Source organism: Nerophis lumbriciformis, linkage group LG38, assembly GCF_033978685.3.
Source record: "Nerophis lumbriciformis linkage group LG38, RoL_Nlum_v2.1, whole genome shotgun sequence".
Lineage (NCBI taxonomy): Eukaryota > Metazoa > Chordata > Actinopteri > Syngnathiformes > Syngnathidae > Nerophis > Nerophis lumbriciformis.
The window spans coordinates 18,949,365-18,962,822 of NC_084585.2; the positions used below are offsets into that span (position 1 = coordinate 18,949,365).

Here is a 13,458-nt window from a genome sequence, read left to right on the forward strand (position 1 = left end):
CAAACATCCATCCATCCATTTTCTACCGCGTATTCCCTTCGGGGTCACGGGGGGCGCTGGAGCCTATCTCAGCTACAATCGGGCGGAAGGTGGAGTACACCCTGGACAAGTCGCCACCTCATCGCAGGGCCAACACAGATAGACAGACAACATTCACACTCACATTCACACACTCGGGCCAATTTAGTGTTGCCAATCAGCCTATCCCCAGGTGCATGTCTTTGGAGGAGGGAGGAAGCCAGAGTAACCCACGCAGTCACGGGGGGAACACGCAAACTTAACACAGAAAGACACCGAGCCTGGGGATCGAACCCAGGGAGGCACCAGGACTAACCTATGTTCCACCCTGAAACCGCAATAATTTTGTGAAATTACGACCTCAATCCAAAAAAATACACCTTGGGCGTTTATTGTAAATATAATTTGTAAATAATAACTTCAAAGCGCCCCAAAACACTCATTAATGAGTATTATTTGTGATTATACTAACTAGTGATGCCCCCTTCCCCTCCCCTTCCTCACTTCCCTTCTCTTCATCCTCCAGCAGCGCTCTCAGCCACGGAGGCCAACAAAGCACAACTTGAAAGTCATTATTTGGATACATTTTAACACAACCACCCAGCGGGTAAGCACGTCGCACTGAGCAACAATTCATTTCCAGCGGAATAATGTCACTTTACGAACCGCGCGGTGGTGTGACGCGGCGTTTTCGTCCGTTAGCGGCACGGCTAACGGACCATTAAAGTCGTGTTAACTTCCGTTATGCTATGCTAAGTGCTAACGTTAGCGAGCCTTGCATTTGGGAAGCGGATTTTGACGGATTCGTTTTGAAATAAAACGCAAACAAAACTGCTATATTGCGGCTATTAATCCAACAATGTTTCCCCTCAATCACCAAGTACCACTGAAAATGTAATCTTTTATATTAGCGTCATATATCCTGCTAGCTCGTATGGCGCTGGCGTCGATGCTTTAGTAAACACAACAACTTCCTCCTTTGCTGAAATGTGGGCCGCGGTGACTTAATAGTTTCACTTTGGCTTTATTATATAAAGTCTTTTAATTGGGATTAAATGAAAGACGCGTCCAGCTAACGACAATGGTGGGTCACAGATTGGTTATAGTAACGTTGATGGAAGAGTTAGAAGTAACACAAAAGCCAGCCACTACAGTGTAGTAAATAGCAGTTAGCTTGATGTTTACCTTATAAAGTGCCGTAGAAAGACACACTAACACTTGTGACTTTTTTAGTCATTTTTCGGGGTTATTTCCTACAACGCCCTATCATGTAACATGCAATTCTATAACCAAACACTAGAGACGGTGTTTGCCGCAGGAGTCAATTCAGTATGCAATTTCCTGTCTATGTTCAACTAGGGCTGCACGATTAATCGACATCAAGGTTTTAATTGGTGCAATTACATAATCGCAGGAGGTGAAAGCTTTTTTTCTCTGCCGTCATTGGAAATTGAGTGACAAACATGTTTGCTAATCAAGAATTACTGAGTCTTGCGTTTATTCGTGTCACTTTGCGCATCGCTCTCAGCACCTGAGCGTATTTATTTAACTGTAGAACTAACTGCAGACTCTTTCAGTTATCCACAATCTTTGTCTAGGTGGGCGGACGCAGAGGAAGTACGAACACACTTGCCATTGAGAAGTTCCGCAAATTAACAAATATTAGGAGGAAAAAAATATATATTTAAAAACCAAATGTCCCTTTTTATGGGATAATTTCAGCTTATGAGCCCATCAACACAGACGAACGAGCAAGAATGCCGTGATCATGTGATGGTGATAATCTAAAAGACAATGTCCGACCTAGTTTTTCTAACTGGGGGAAAAATGCACTTTTAAGATGTTCAATATTTATTTAAGTGAAATCTTTGCTTACAGCAATGAAAGTTCATTTAATTAGTTTATTTAGGATAAATGTATTTACCTTCTAATTACAGTACAATAATAAACAATTCTACAGTAATGAGAAATAAAAGTATTTTTAAATGGTTACTTGTATTATTATACGTATATTATGATTACATTACGGGCAGCACGGTGGAAGAGGGGTTAGTGCGTCTGCCTCACAATACGAAGGTCCTGAGTAGTCGTGAGTTCAATCCCGGCCTCGGGATCTTTCTGTGTGGAGTTTGCATGTTCTCCCCGTGACTGCGTGGGTTCCCTCCGGATACTCCGGCTTCCTCCCACCTCCAAAGACATGCACCTAGGGATAGGTTGATTGACAACACTAAATTGGCCCTAGTGTGTGAATGTTGTCTGTCTATCTGTTTTGGCCCTGCGATGAGGTGGCGACTTGTCCAGGGTGTACCCCGCCTTCCGCCCGATTGTAGCTGAGATAGGCTCCAGCGCCCCCCGCGACACCGAAGGGAATAAGCGGTAGAAAATGGATGGATGGATGATTACATTACATTATAATTGATGTAATCAATTAGTTGATCTTTTCTTCAGTTTGAGAGCATGATTGTAGGTAGACAAATGCTTTTAAAAGTAAAGTAGGGCATATTGTTTAAATGTGTGGCACCTCGAGACAAGAATATCTTGATTGACATTCTAAAAGTAACATGTCTTCCTTTACTCGTTATTTTTTTGCAGTTTTATGCATTTATATGGATAAAATACAAAAATTGCGAATTCAATCACAATAGCAATTTTGTAGAGAAAAATCCATTAGGTTTTTTCTCAAAATCGTGAGAAAAAACCTTTCAACCTTTTAGCCTCCTTCATGCGAGTGAACCACGACAATTAATGAGAGATAGTGTTATTGGAATTGAAACTAATCTATGTTTTACAACAATGAAGTTTATTGCAATTGTTGAATTAAAATCGGAGAAGTTGTTCGTGGAGGAGAATGTGCGCCCTTTGAATGACTTGTACCAGGGATGTAACAGTATAAAAATGTAAATAACAGTCATCATAACTAAAATTATCCCAGTTATCATTATTATCACAGAATTATTGAATGTGCTTTACCTACTCAGTGGCCTAGTGGTTAGAGTGTCCGCCCTGAGATCGGTAGGTTGTGAGTTCAAACCCCGGCCGTGTCATACCAAAGACTATGAAAATGGGACCCATTACCTCCCTGCTTGGCACTCAGCATCAAGGGTTGGAATTGAGGGTTAAATCACCAAAAATGATTCCCGGGCGCGGCACCACAAGGGGATGGGTCAAATGCAGAGGACAAATTTCACCACACCTAGTGTGTGTGACAATCGTTGGTACTTTAACTTTAACTTTAACACACATTGAGTCATATTATTGTTTAGGGATGTCCCGATCCGATATTTGGATCGGATCGGCCGCCGATATTTGCCAAAAAATACGTATCGGCAAGGCATGGGAAAATGCCGATCCAGATCCAGTTTGAAAAAAAAAAACTCTGGTCCGTGTTTTCCAATGCACCGATTGAAATATTACATTCCACTTTTCTGCTGCTCCCTATTTTCCGTTCTGCATTTTCCAGCACACCTTCAACACATCCACAGGTCTGTGGATTCTCACGCAGTTGCTTTTAGCTGCTGGCATTACATGACAAGCTCTTCTCACTCTTTCCTGTGTCTCCTTCTCACAGACAGCAAGCACACCTTCTTACACACGTCACATACTGTCACGTCATACGTCACATACGTATACGCCCTTCCCGAGCAGAGAGGTAGCAGCATGGCTAACGTTAGCTATGATGCTAGCGCAGCCGTGTGAGCAACGTTCCCTCTAAGATGCGGGCCTGTGCAATTGCGCACTGCTCAAGCGTCCTCTGTGCACAGCAATTATATGCCACGCACAAAATAAAAAAAAAAATTAACGCATAACAATTTTCGACACACGGACACAACAGAGAAAACAGTTTTCGTCATCATTGTTCAAATATTGTAACGTCTGTCGAGACGCTTTGAGGACATGAATTCCATCCATCACTTTACTGAGCAAAACTCTTTATTGTCGGCCATAAACACATCACCAAAACATTGGTAAAAAAAATAATATCTAGCAAAAGTGGTAATTTTCTGCAGTACAAACCAGACCAAAAGCAACTTTGTTATATCAACAGCAGCCGCTCGCCCTTTCTCACTTGCGCCAACACATGCACATATGGCACTTAGCCAGTGATGCGTTTACAGCCACACAAAAAGTCGGACAACTCCAACACCACACATAAAGTGTCATTCCAGGTCGTTACTCTATGATTTACCAATCAAATGTGTGCTTATTCTAGTGTAATTTATTAGGAATCTTAATTTATAAACATTAATCATGAAATGCTGTTAGTATATTAAATAAATACTAATAAAAATATATTTTTTACAAACAGGAAGTTGCAGGAATGTACACATGATCCCCTGCTAACATCTCATTGTGCAACATGTGAATGTTTTAATGGGAACTAAATGCAATGTCTGAAAGGGGTACAAGTTATTTCCAAAGCAGGACCTCCACCCAGACAAACAATACAAGTACACAGTTCATGAAAAACAATATTTTTTGTTATTGTCATTGTAAGTGGGCCTAAACACTTATATTAGAAAATCATCTCATGGAAATGACTGCTGTCATTTGATTATAATAATAAGAGAATGTTGTCTGTCTATCTGTGTTGGCCCTGCAATGAGGTGGGGACTTGTCCAGGGTGTACACCGCCTTCCGCCCAAATGCAGCTGAGAAAGGCTCCAGCACCCCCCACGACCCCGAAAGGGACAAGCGGTAGAAAATGGATTGATGGATGGATGGAAATTGAACTTGTTATTTATTCAGGTTTGGGACAGGTGTGCTGCTAGTGTAGCCACAGTGTGCACGTCTGATGTTGCTCACATGGGCTCCACTGAATGCTCAGGGAGTTTTTGCATTTGCTCACACACATGAAAAATTAGAGGGAACATTGCGTGCGAGTGGTAATACGAATGAAGGAAGAATTGATTAATTCCCCCAAAAAACAGCGGGGGGTCCATTGTCTGGCGGTGGTTTGGCTTCAAGTGGGAATATGTCGAACAGACAACCATAATTTGTCAAGTGTGGAGCAAAAGCGTTGCTATAAAAAGTAGCATTACTGCTAATATGTAGCATCATTTGAAAAGTCCCCTGCTAGAGAATGAAGAGTGTTTGAAACTCCACACGTCAACATCTCCATTCGGTGCCACACGCCCACACCATCAAAATGCCGAGGCAAACATTTCCAGATCAACACCGTATGAAAAAAATAGTGGTTTTTTTAGTTGTGATTTCCTTCTCTGCATGAAAGTTTAAAAGTAGCATATATTAATGCAGTATGAAGAAGAATGTTTTAAAGTAGACAAATAGAATCATCATACTGCTGTGATTATATGCATCAAGTGTTAATTCAAGGCTAAGGCAAAATATTGAGATATATATCGTGTATCGCGATATGGCCTTAAAATATTGCGATATTAAAAAAAGGCCATATCGCCCAGCCCTAGTTCAATGATGCCATTTTTGTTTGTCATGTATAATTTTGTCTGTTTTGTGTTTATCCTTGAATGAACAGGTTAGTTTCTTGTTACCAACCATTGTGTATTATTCAAACTCCCCTAATTCAGCTGGCTAGTTATTATCATGAGTACTAAACCCTTTTCAACATGATTCTGAGAACTAAGTAGGCTAAATAACTCTAAACTTTAATACATGCTCGGATAGGCCAGTATCGGTATCGGATCGGAAGTGCAAAAACATCGATATCGGATCGGAAGTGCAAAAACCTGGATCGGGACATCCCTATTATTGTTATTTGAATGTTTTAATATGTTCATTATTTTTAATTTGCAAAGGTTTTAGAGTGTTATTTAAATGATAAAGGCAAAACGAGTGTAGTATGTCTGGTTTATGCTGACTTACTGTTGTAGACACCTACGTGCATAGATCTGTCATTCTGTGCTCGGGATGTAACCATAAACGGTAAAATTGATAATAGCGGTAAACCCCCGATGGCTAGTATTACTGCTTTAGTGAAGTGAATTATATTTATATAGCGCTTTTCTCTAATGACTCAAAGCGCTTTACATAGTGAAACCCATTATCTAAGTAAATCAGTGTGGGTGGCACTACGAGCAGGTGGGTAAAGTGTCTTGCTCAAGGACACAACAACTGTGACAAGCATGGCAGAAGTGGGGATCGAACCTGGAAGGCTCAATTTGCTGGCACGGTCGCTCTACCAACCTAGCCACGGCTTTAAATTAAAAGTATCTAAGTGATACTGTTTTAAATTAAAAGTTTCGATATTTATACTTTGATAAATTCCCGGACGGAATGGTGGCAGTTTGCTAGCTTAAATGTTTACATGAAAACAAGAGACATCAATGTCTTTCCTTATTTGTAAATGACATACCCCAATCTAAACCTATATAAACAAATTGCTGTCTGAACAACTAAGCCAGGGGTGTTCAAAGCCAGTAGCTTATTTAATAGCCCGTGGCACAATCGTTAGCATTGTAATATTATCAAGCGAGATTTATTTGTCAATTTTTCAGGTATACACCTCAGCGTCAAATATTTTGTTACTTGACGAACGATACCTATAGCATGCTAATGCTATCTTATTTTGCAGCTAACTTTGTAGATATACACCTCAGTCATATTTTGCATGTATAACATTAGCCTGCTAACATTTAAAAAAAAAAATTATGTACACACCTCAGTTATATATTTTTGTACATGACGCATTTTACAGTTGGCATTTTAGCTATTTTTAACAGGTCTGAGTGTCATATTTTGGTATTTCACTATGCTAACTGTAAACATGCTATTGTTAGCATAGTACTGTTAGCATATAGTTGCCAACTGTTCCTTGAAAAACGGATTTGTCCTGTATTTAGTACGCATCCCTTATCAATCTAGAAAGGGACGCTCTTTGTCCCGTATTACTGTGTAAATTAAAACATTCTTTGAAATGTCAATGGAATTATTGCATGACAAGGCGCTTTTATATTGCATTTTACGGTAAAGTCACAACCCTTATCTGCTCTGGGACCAATGAGCTAACAGCACCTTCACACATCAATCAATCAATCAATCAATGTTTATTTATATAGCCCTAAATCACAAGTGTCTCAAAGGGCTGCACAAGCCACAACGACATCCTCGGTACAAAGCCCACATAAGGGCAAGGAAAAACTCACCCCAGTGGGACGTCGATGTGAATGACTATGAGAAACCTTGGAGAGGACCGCATATGTGGGTACCCCCCCCCCCCCCCCTCTAGGGGAGACCGAATGCAATGGATGTCGAGTGGGTCTGACATAATATTGTGAGAGTCCAGTCCATAGTGGATCCTACATAATAATAATAATAGGCCACTACAACACAGAGTTCGGCTCATCTCATTGGTTGAGGCTAGGGCTGGGTGATATGGACGAAAAAGTATCCATCTATCCATTTTCTACCGCTTATTCCCTTTGGGGTTGCGGGGGGCGCTGGAGCCTATCTCAGCTACAATCGGGCGGAAGGCGGGTCGCCACCTCATCGCAGGGCCAACACAGATAGACAGACAACATTCACACTCACATCCACACACTAGGGCCAATTTAGTGTTGCCAATCAACTTATCCCCAGGTGCATGTCTTTGGAAGTGGGAGGACGCCGGCGTACCCGGAGGGAACCCACGCAGTCACGGGGAGAACATGGAATGTACAAAAACAAATGAATGTATGAGAAAGACTGCTTTTGATGTCCTAACACGACCTGTGTCCTGCAGCTATGGCGGCAATCAGGAAAAAGTTGGTGATAGTTGGAGACGGAGCATGTGGTAAGACCTGCCTGCTGATTGTGTTCAGCAAGGACCAGTTTCCCGAGGTCTACGTGCCCACCGTCTTCGAGAACTACGTGGCCGACATCGAAGTGGATAGCAAACAGGTATGAGGAGCGCCTGAAGCCAAACACGGGAGTAAAGTGAAGGTACCGGTAGATAGATTAGAGTAGAAGTTATGTCTTTGACCAATAAAAAGGCAGAACAAGAACAACACATGACATCACATTTGGACAAGCAAACATTAGAAGACAGACCTCCACCAAGTCTGAGCAATCCTAGCTAGCCCCTATCTCCAGAGTTGATCCACAGCAGCAGTTTTCAACAGGGGGACGCAAAATGTTTGTCCGAATTTTTTTTTTTAAATATATTTTTTCATATTTACCCCTGCAATTTTTCCAAAATGTAAATGTCTTTAAATACACATGAACATTCATCCAACACACTGTCATGTAGTTACATGTGAATAATTAATTGTATTATTATATTCATGTTAGCATTTAAAATAGCTAGCAATTAGCATTGTAGTTGTCAGCTAGCGATTGGCACGCTAAATGTCAGCAAGCAATTGGCACCGTGTTGTTGTTGATTAGCACGCTAGTTGTTCGCAAGTAAAGTAATTGGCTCGTTGGTTGCCAGCTAGTGATTAGCGCGGTAGTTTTTCGCAAGTAACATAATTGGCTCATTAGTTGCCAGCTAGCGATTAACGCTGTAGTTTGCAAGTGATTGGCTCGTTAGTTGTCAGCTACTGATCGGCTTGCTAGTTGCCAGCTAGCAATCAGCGTTGTAGATGCCAGCTGGCAATTTGTGCGTTAGATGTCAGCTAGTGATTAGCGCACTAGTTGCCAGCCAGCGATTAATGCTGTAGTTGTCACTTAGCGATTAACGTTGGGTTGTCAGCTAGCAATTGGTGCGCTAGTGGTCAGCAATCGATTGCGCGTGACTGAGCTAATGATTAGCGCTATATTTGTCAGCTAGCAATTAACGCCGTAGTTGTCAGCTGGTGTGCTTGTTGTCAAGTGAATGGTGTGTAAGTTGCTAACGATTAGCGCGGCAGTTGCCAGCTACTGATTAGTGTGTTAGTTGTAAGCTAGCAATTAGCGCTTTAGTTTTAAGCTAGCGGTTAGTGTGTGAGTTGTCAGCTAGTGATTAGTGCGTAAGTTGTCAGCTGGTGATTAGCCCTCTAGTTGCAAGCTAGCAATTAGCACCCTAGTTGCCAGCTAACTATTAGCAGCTCAATACTGTTATAATTTGAATATTGTTAGTATAGCACACTAACAGGCAGTGTTGGGACTAACACGTTACAAAGTAACGCGTTACTGTAACGCCGTTAGTTTCGGCGGTAACTAGTAATCTAACGCGTTATTTTTTTTAATTCAGTAATTTAGTTACCGTTACTACATGATGCGTTACTGCGTTATTTTACGTTACTTTTGATGTAGTATCGGCTAGAAACAGAAGCGCTGCGGTGTCGCGTTCTTCTGAATCTTCCTCTGTCACAAGCCGGAGAGAAGAAAAGAGGCGCGGTCTATGTGTGTGTGTGTGGGGGGAGGTGATCCGCGGTTTGATATATGAAACAAACAAAAAAAAGTTGTTGTCACGTTCAGTCCACACGCAGCGTGGTCATGGCGAGCGGAGTAACGGAGGAGCTTGAACGCCCCCGCCATTGAATCGGTGTGTTTATAAGTGCAGACTCGGTTGTACAAAACGAGGGTTTTAAACACATGCTGAACGTGCTTGAACCACGTTACGATATCCCGTCGCGCACCCACTTCAGCAATAAGATTGTGCCAGATCCTTATGAGCAGGAGAAGAAAAAAGTTGTGGATGAACTATCCCGAGCATCAGCTGTTGCGCTCATGACAGACGGGTGGACGTCCAGCGGAACTATAAGCGCTCACTTCATCACAGCAGACTGGGAGATGAGAAGACACGCCCCCTCTACGAGAGTCACCTTGCGCAGGTGCTGACACAAGCAGTGGAGGAATGGAAGATAAAGATATCCCAGTCACACGTGATAATGCCAAAAATCAAATAATTACAGAGAATGAGGCAGGACTGGGACCACAGATAGGTGCTTTGCACATGTAGTGAATTTGGCATCACAGAAGGGAATCTCAGTCAATAGGATGGAGCGCCTCTTTGGGAGGATCAGGAAGGTTTCTTACTTCCACCCAAGCACAACAGCTGCTCATGTGCTTAAGACAAAGCAAGAAATGCTAAAGCTGCCTGCTCATACATGATGTCCCAACGAGGTGGAACTCCACTTATGATATGTTGGAGCAGCAGGCAGCTATATACTCTGCATTGACCCACAACACCCTGAAGACAAATGTCACCCTGTCTGATGATGATGTGAGAGTGGCAGATGAGGTCCTCCAGGTGCTTAAAAGTGTTCCATCTCTACTGAGCACTGAAACTTCACCATCTGTGTCAATGATCCTGCCACTGAAAACAAGGATTCTACAATCCATGGCTCCAAGTGTGGAAGACAGCAGCATCACTCCAGATGTCAGGCTTTATTTCACTACCTATGTTTCAAAGAAGATGATGTGCCTTCTTATGTTGCACTTTAACTTGTTTTTTATTAATGGTCATTGGTCCAAGTTTAAAGAAAGGAGGAATGCCTTTTTATGTTGCACTGTTTTTCATTCATTATGTTAAAAGGAAAATAAAAATGTATGTCAAGTTGATCAACAGATTGTATTATTCTCCAGTGCAATAACAGTACTGAAATGAAGGCAAAAAGGGCATTAATGGGAGCTTTACAAAAAAAAGAAGAAAAAAAGAAGTAACTAAATAGTTACTTTTCACAGTAACGCATTACTTTTTGGTGTAAGTAACTGAGTTAGTAACTGAGTTACTTTTGAAATAAAGTAACTAGTAACTGTAACTAGTTACTGGTTTTCAGTAACTAACCCAACACTGCTAACAGGGTACCTTTAAGACCAGTTTAATGTCAAATACAAGCATCATTTCATACAAGATATTTAAGTAGGGGGTCCCCCCGCCTTCTCTCCTTCAGTTTGGCTTGGAAAACTTTGAAGTTTGAGTTCTTGAACATTGGACTTTATTTTTGTCAAAGCTGCATGGAGCATTTAGTCATAGCACACAGATCACCTGTAGAACTCTTGTGGCAGGTGGAGTTAGCGCTGTGGGACACAGCAGGTCAAGAAGACTATGACCGACTGCGCCCACTCTCGTATCCAGACACTGATGTCATCCTGATGTGCTTCTCCATCGACAGCCCTGACAGTCTGGGTACATAAGAACCAGCTCTTATTCTCGTTCTTTTTAGGGTTGCTACCTAAAAATCTCTCACATCGTATGTTTTGTTTTTAGAAAACATCCCAGAGAAGTGGACTCCAGAAGTGAAACATTTCTGTCCCAATGTGCCCATTATTTTGGTGGGGAACAAAAAAGACCTGCGCAATGATGAGCACACCCGCAGGGAGCTTGCCAAAATGAAGCAGGTAAATAGAGCAGTTCCAAATACTAGATTGATGCGTACATTCCTAATGCTCGCTAGGTCAGTAGTGGTCAGTTCATAATGTTAGCTAGATAGTGGTCGGTTCATAATGTTAGCTAGATAGTGGTGGGTTCATAATGTTAACTAGATAGTGGTGGGTTCATAATGTTAGCTAGATAGTGGTCGGTTCATAATGTTAGCTAGATAGTGGTCGGTTCATAATGTTAACTAGATAGTGGTGGGTTCATAATGTTAGCTAGATAGTGGTTGGTTCATGTTAACTAGATAGTGTTCGGTTCATAATGTTAACTAGATAGTGTTCGGTTCATAATGTTAGCTAGATAGTGGTCGGTTCATAATGTTAGCTAGATAGTGGTGGGTTCATAATGTTAACTAGATAGTGGTGGGTTCATAATGTTAGCTAGATAGTGGTCGGTTCATAATGTTAGCTAGATAGTGGTGGGTTCATAATGTTAACTAGATAGTGGTGGGTTCATAATGTTAGCTAGATAGTGGTCGGTTCATAATGTTAGCTAGATAGTGGTCGGTTCATAATGTTAATTAGATAGTGGTGGGTTCATAATGTTAGCTAGATAGTGGTTGGTTCATGTTAACTAGATAGTGTTCGGTTCATAATGTTAACTAGATAGTGTTCGGTTCATAATGTTAGCTAGATAGTGGTCGGTTCATAATGTTAGCTAGATAGTGGTCGGTTCATAATGTTAATTAGATAGTGGTTGGTTCATAATGTTAACTAGATAGTGGTCGGTTCATAATGTTAGCTAGATAGTGGTCGGTTCATAATGTTAGCTAGATAGTGGTTTGTTCATAATGTTAACTAGATAGTGGTTGGTTCATAATGTTAGCTAGATAGTGGTTGGTTCATAATGTTAACTAGATAGTGGTCGGTTCATAATGTTAGCTAGATAGCGGTCGTTTCATAATGTTAGATAGTGGTCGGTTAATAATGTTAGCTAGATAGTGGTCGGTTCATAATGCTAGCGAGATAGTGGTCAGGTCCAAATGTTAGTTAGATAGTGGTCGGTTCCTATTGTCAGCTAGATAATGGTCAGTTTTTAATGTTCAATAGTTGTCAGTTCCTATCTTTAGGTTAGAGAAATAGAGATGGAAACAGTCAGTCTCGTTTAGCGCAAAATAAAAATAGAAACTAACTAGATGTGGGATCTAAGCCGAGGATGTCGCTGTGGCTTGTCCAACCCTTTGAGACATTTGTAATTAAGGACTCTATCATCAATCAATCAATCATCAATCAAAGTTTACTTATATAGCCCTAAATCACGAGTGTCTCAAATTAAACTTTGATTGATTGGCTGGCAAACTTCCGCAAAAGTGACTAATTTCTAGTGAGTAGACAATACGTTTTGTATTATCTGATTACTTACACATACTTTTGTCGACATTGGTTACTTACTTTTGCACTATCTTGTTTGAAACAATACATGTTTCCTCACACCTTCTTGGTCTATTAAGTTTTGTTTTTGTTTTTTTAAATCCTAGGAACCTGTGAAGCAGGAGGATGGACGGGACATGGCCAACAGGATCAGTGCCTTCGGATACATGGAATGCTCTGCCAAAACAAAGGATGGTGTGAGGGAAGTCTTTGAGATGGCCACCAGGGCGGCGCTACAGGCCAGGCGGGGCAAGAAGAGCAATAAATGCACCCTCCTGTAAACAGAAGGGGGGCATGAGGACTGCTTCCTGTTGGTCGGGGGAAAGGAAGGAGCAGAAGGTCAACCCCCACCCCAAAAAATACACCCACAAAAAAAAAGAAAAAAAAGACTGTTCTCACCAGTTTTTACAAAAGGTGCAACGCTTTTACTTTTGTTGTTGTTGTCTTAAGCTGAAGTTAAGTCAGGTTGTGTCAGTATTTGAGTATTTTGAGGCGATGGAAATACTTTTTTTGTACTTAATCAATCAATCGGGCCATAATGAAAGCTCCAGCATGTTGCGTGTGTGCCAACTACAAAATGCTGAAGCTCCACCTGCTGACCTGACGAATGTTTCCACAGCCTACCAACACTGCGAGCCGTAGTCCATCATTTACTCCAACAAGCTCATGCACACGTTAGTTCGGGGGGCTTCACTTACAAATCCTTGTGTGCATTATAATGGGGTGCACCACGCCAGACTGGAATCTTAAAATTTTGCAAATGGAAACTTAGTGTTTTGTGTAATAAATAACTTTGTAAAGAATCTTGCTGAT

The 13,458-nt window shown here is 41.4% G+C and overlaps 1 protein-coding gene across 1 annotated transcript; it reads left to right on the forward strand.

The window, feature by feature from the left end:
- Positions 1-430: 430 nt before the first annotated feature.
- LOC133578363 (rho-related GTP-binding protein RhoA-B) lies at positions 431-13,448 on the forward strand. The gene is made up of 5 exons (XM_061932732.2): positions 431-625; positions 7,715-7,872; positions 10,906-11,026; positions 11,108-11,238; positions 12,753-13,448. The coding sequence occupies exons 2-5, from the start codon at positions 7,717-7,719 to the stop codon at positions 12,924-12,926; spliced, it is 582 nt and encodes a 193-aa protein (XP_061788716.1). The 5' UTR covers positions 431-625; positions 7,715-7,716; the 3' UTR covers positions 12,927-13,448.
- The last annotated feature ends 10 nt before the right edge of the window (positions 13,449-13,458 follow it).

What these genes read in the sequence shown, in the direction of transcription:
- LOC133578363 (XM_061932732.2), top strand. Translation starts at nt 7,717, where the DNA reads ATGGCGGCAATCAGGAAAAAGTTGGTGATAGTTGGAGACGGAGCATGT. An exon ending in TCGAAGTGGATAGCAAACAG is followed by an intron (nt 7,873 to 10,905) that starts GTATGAGGAGCG and finishes CTCTTGTGGCAG; the next exon opens with GTGGAGTTAGCGCTGTGGGA. An exon ending in AGCTTGCCAAAATGAAGCAG is followed by an intron (nt 11,239 to 12,752) that starts GTAAATAGAGCA and finishes TTTAAATCCTAG; the next exon opens with GAACCTGTGAAGCAGGAGGA.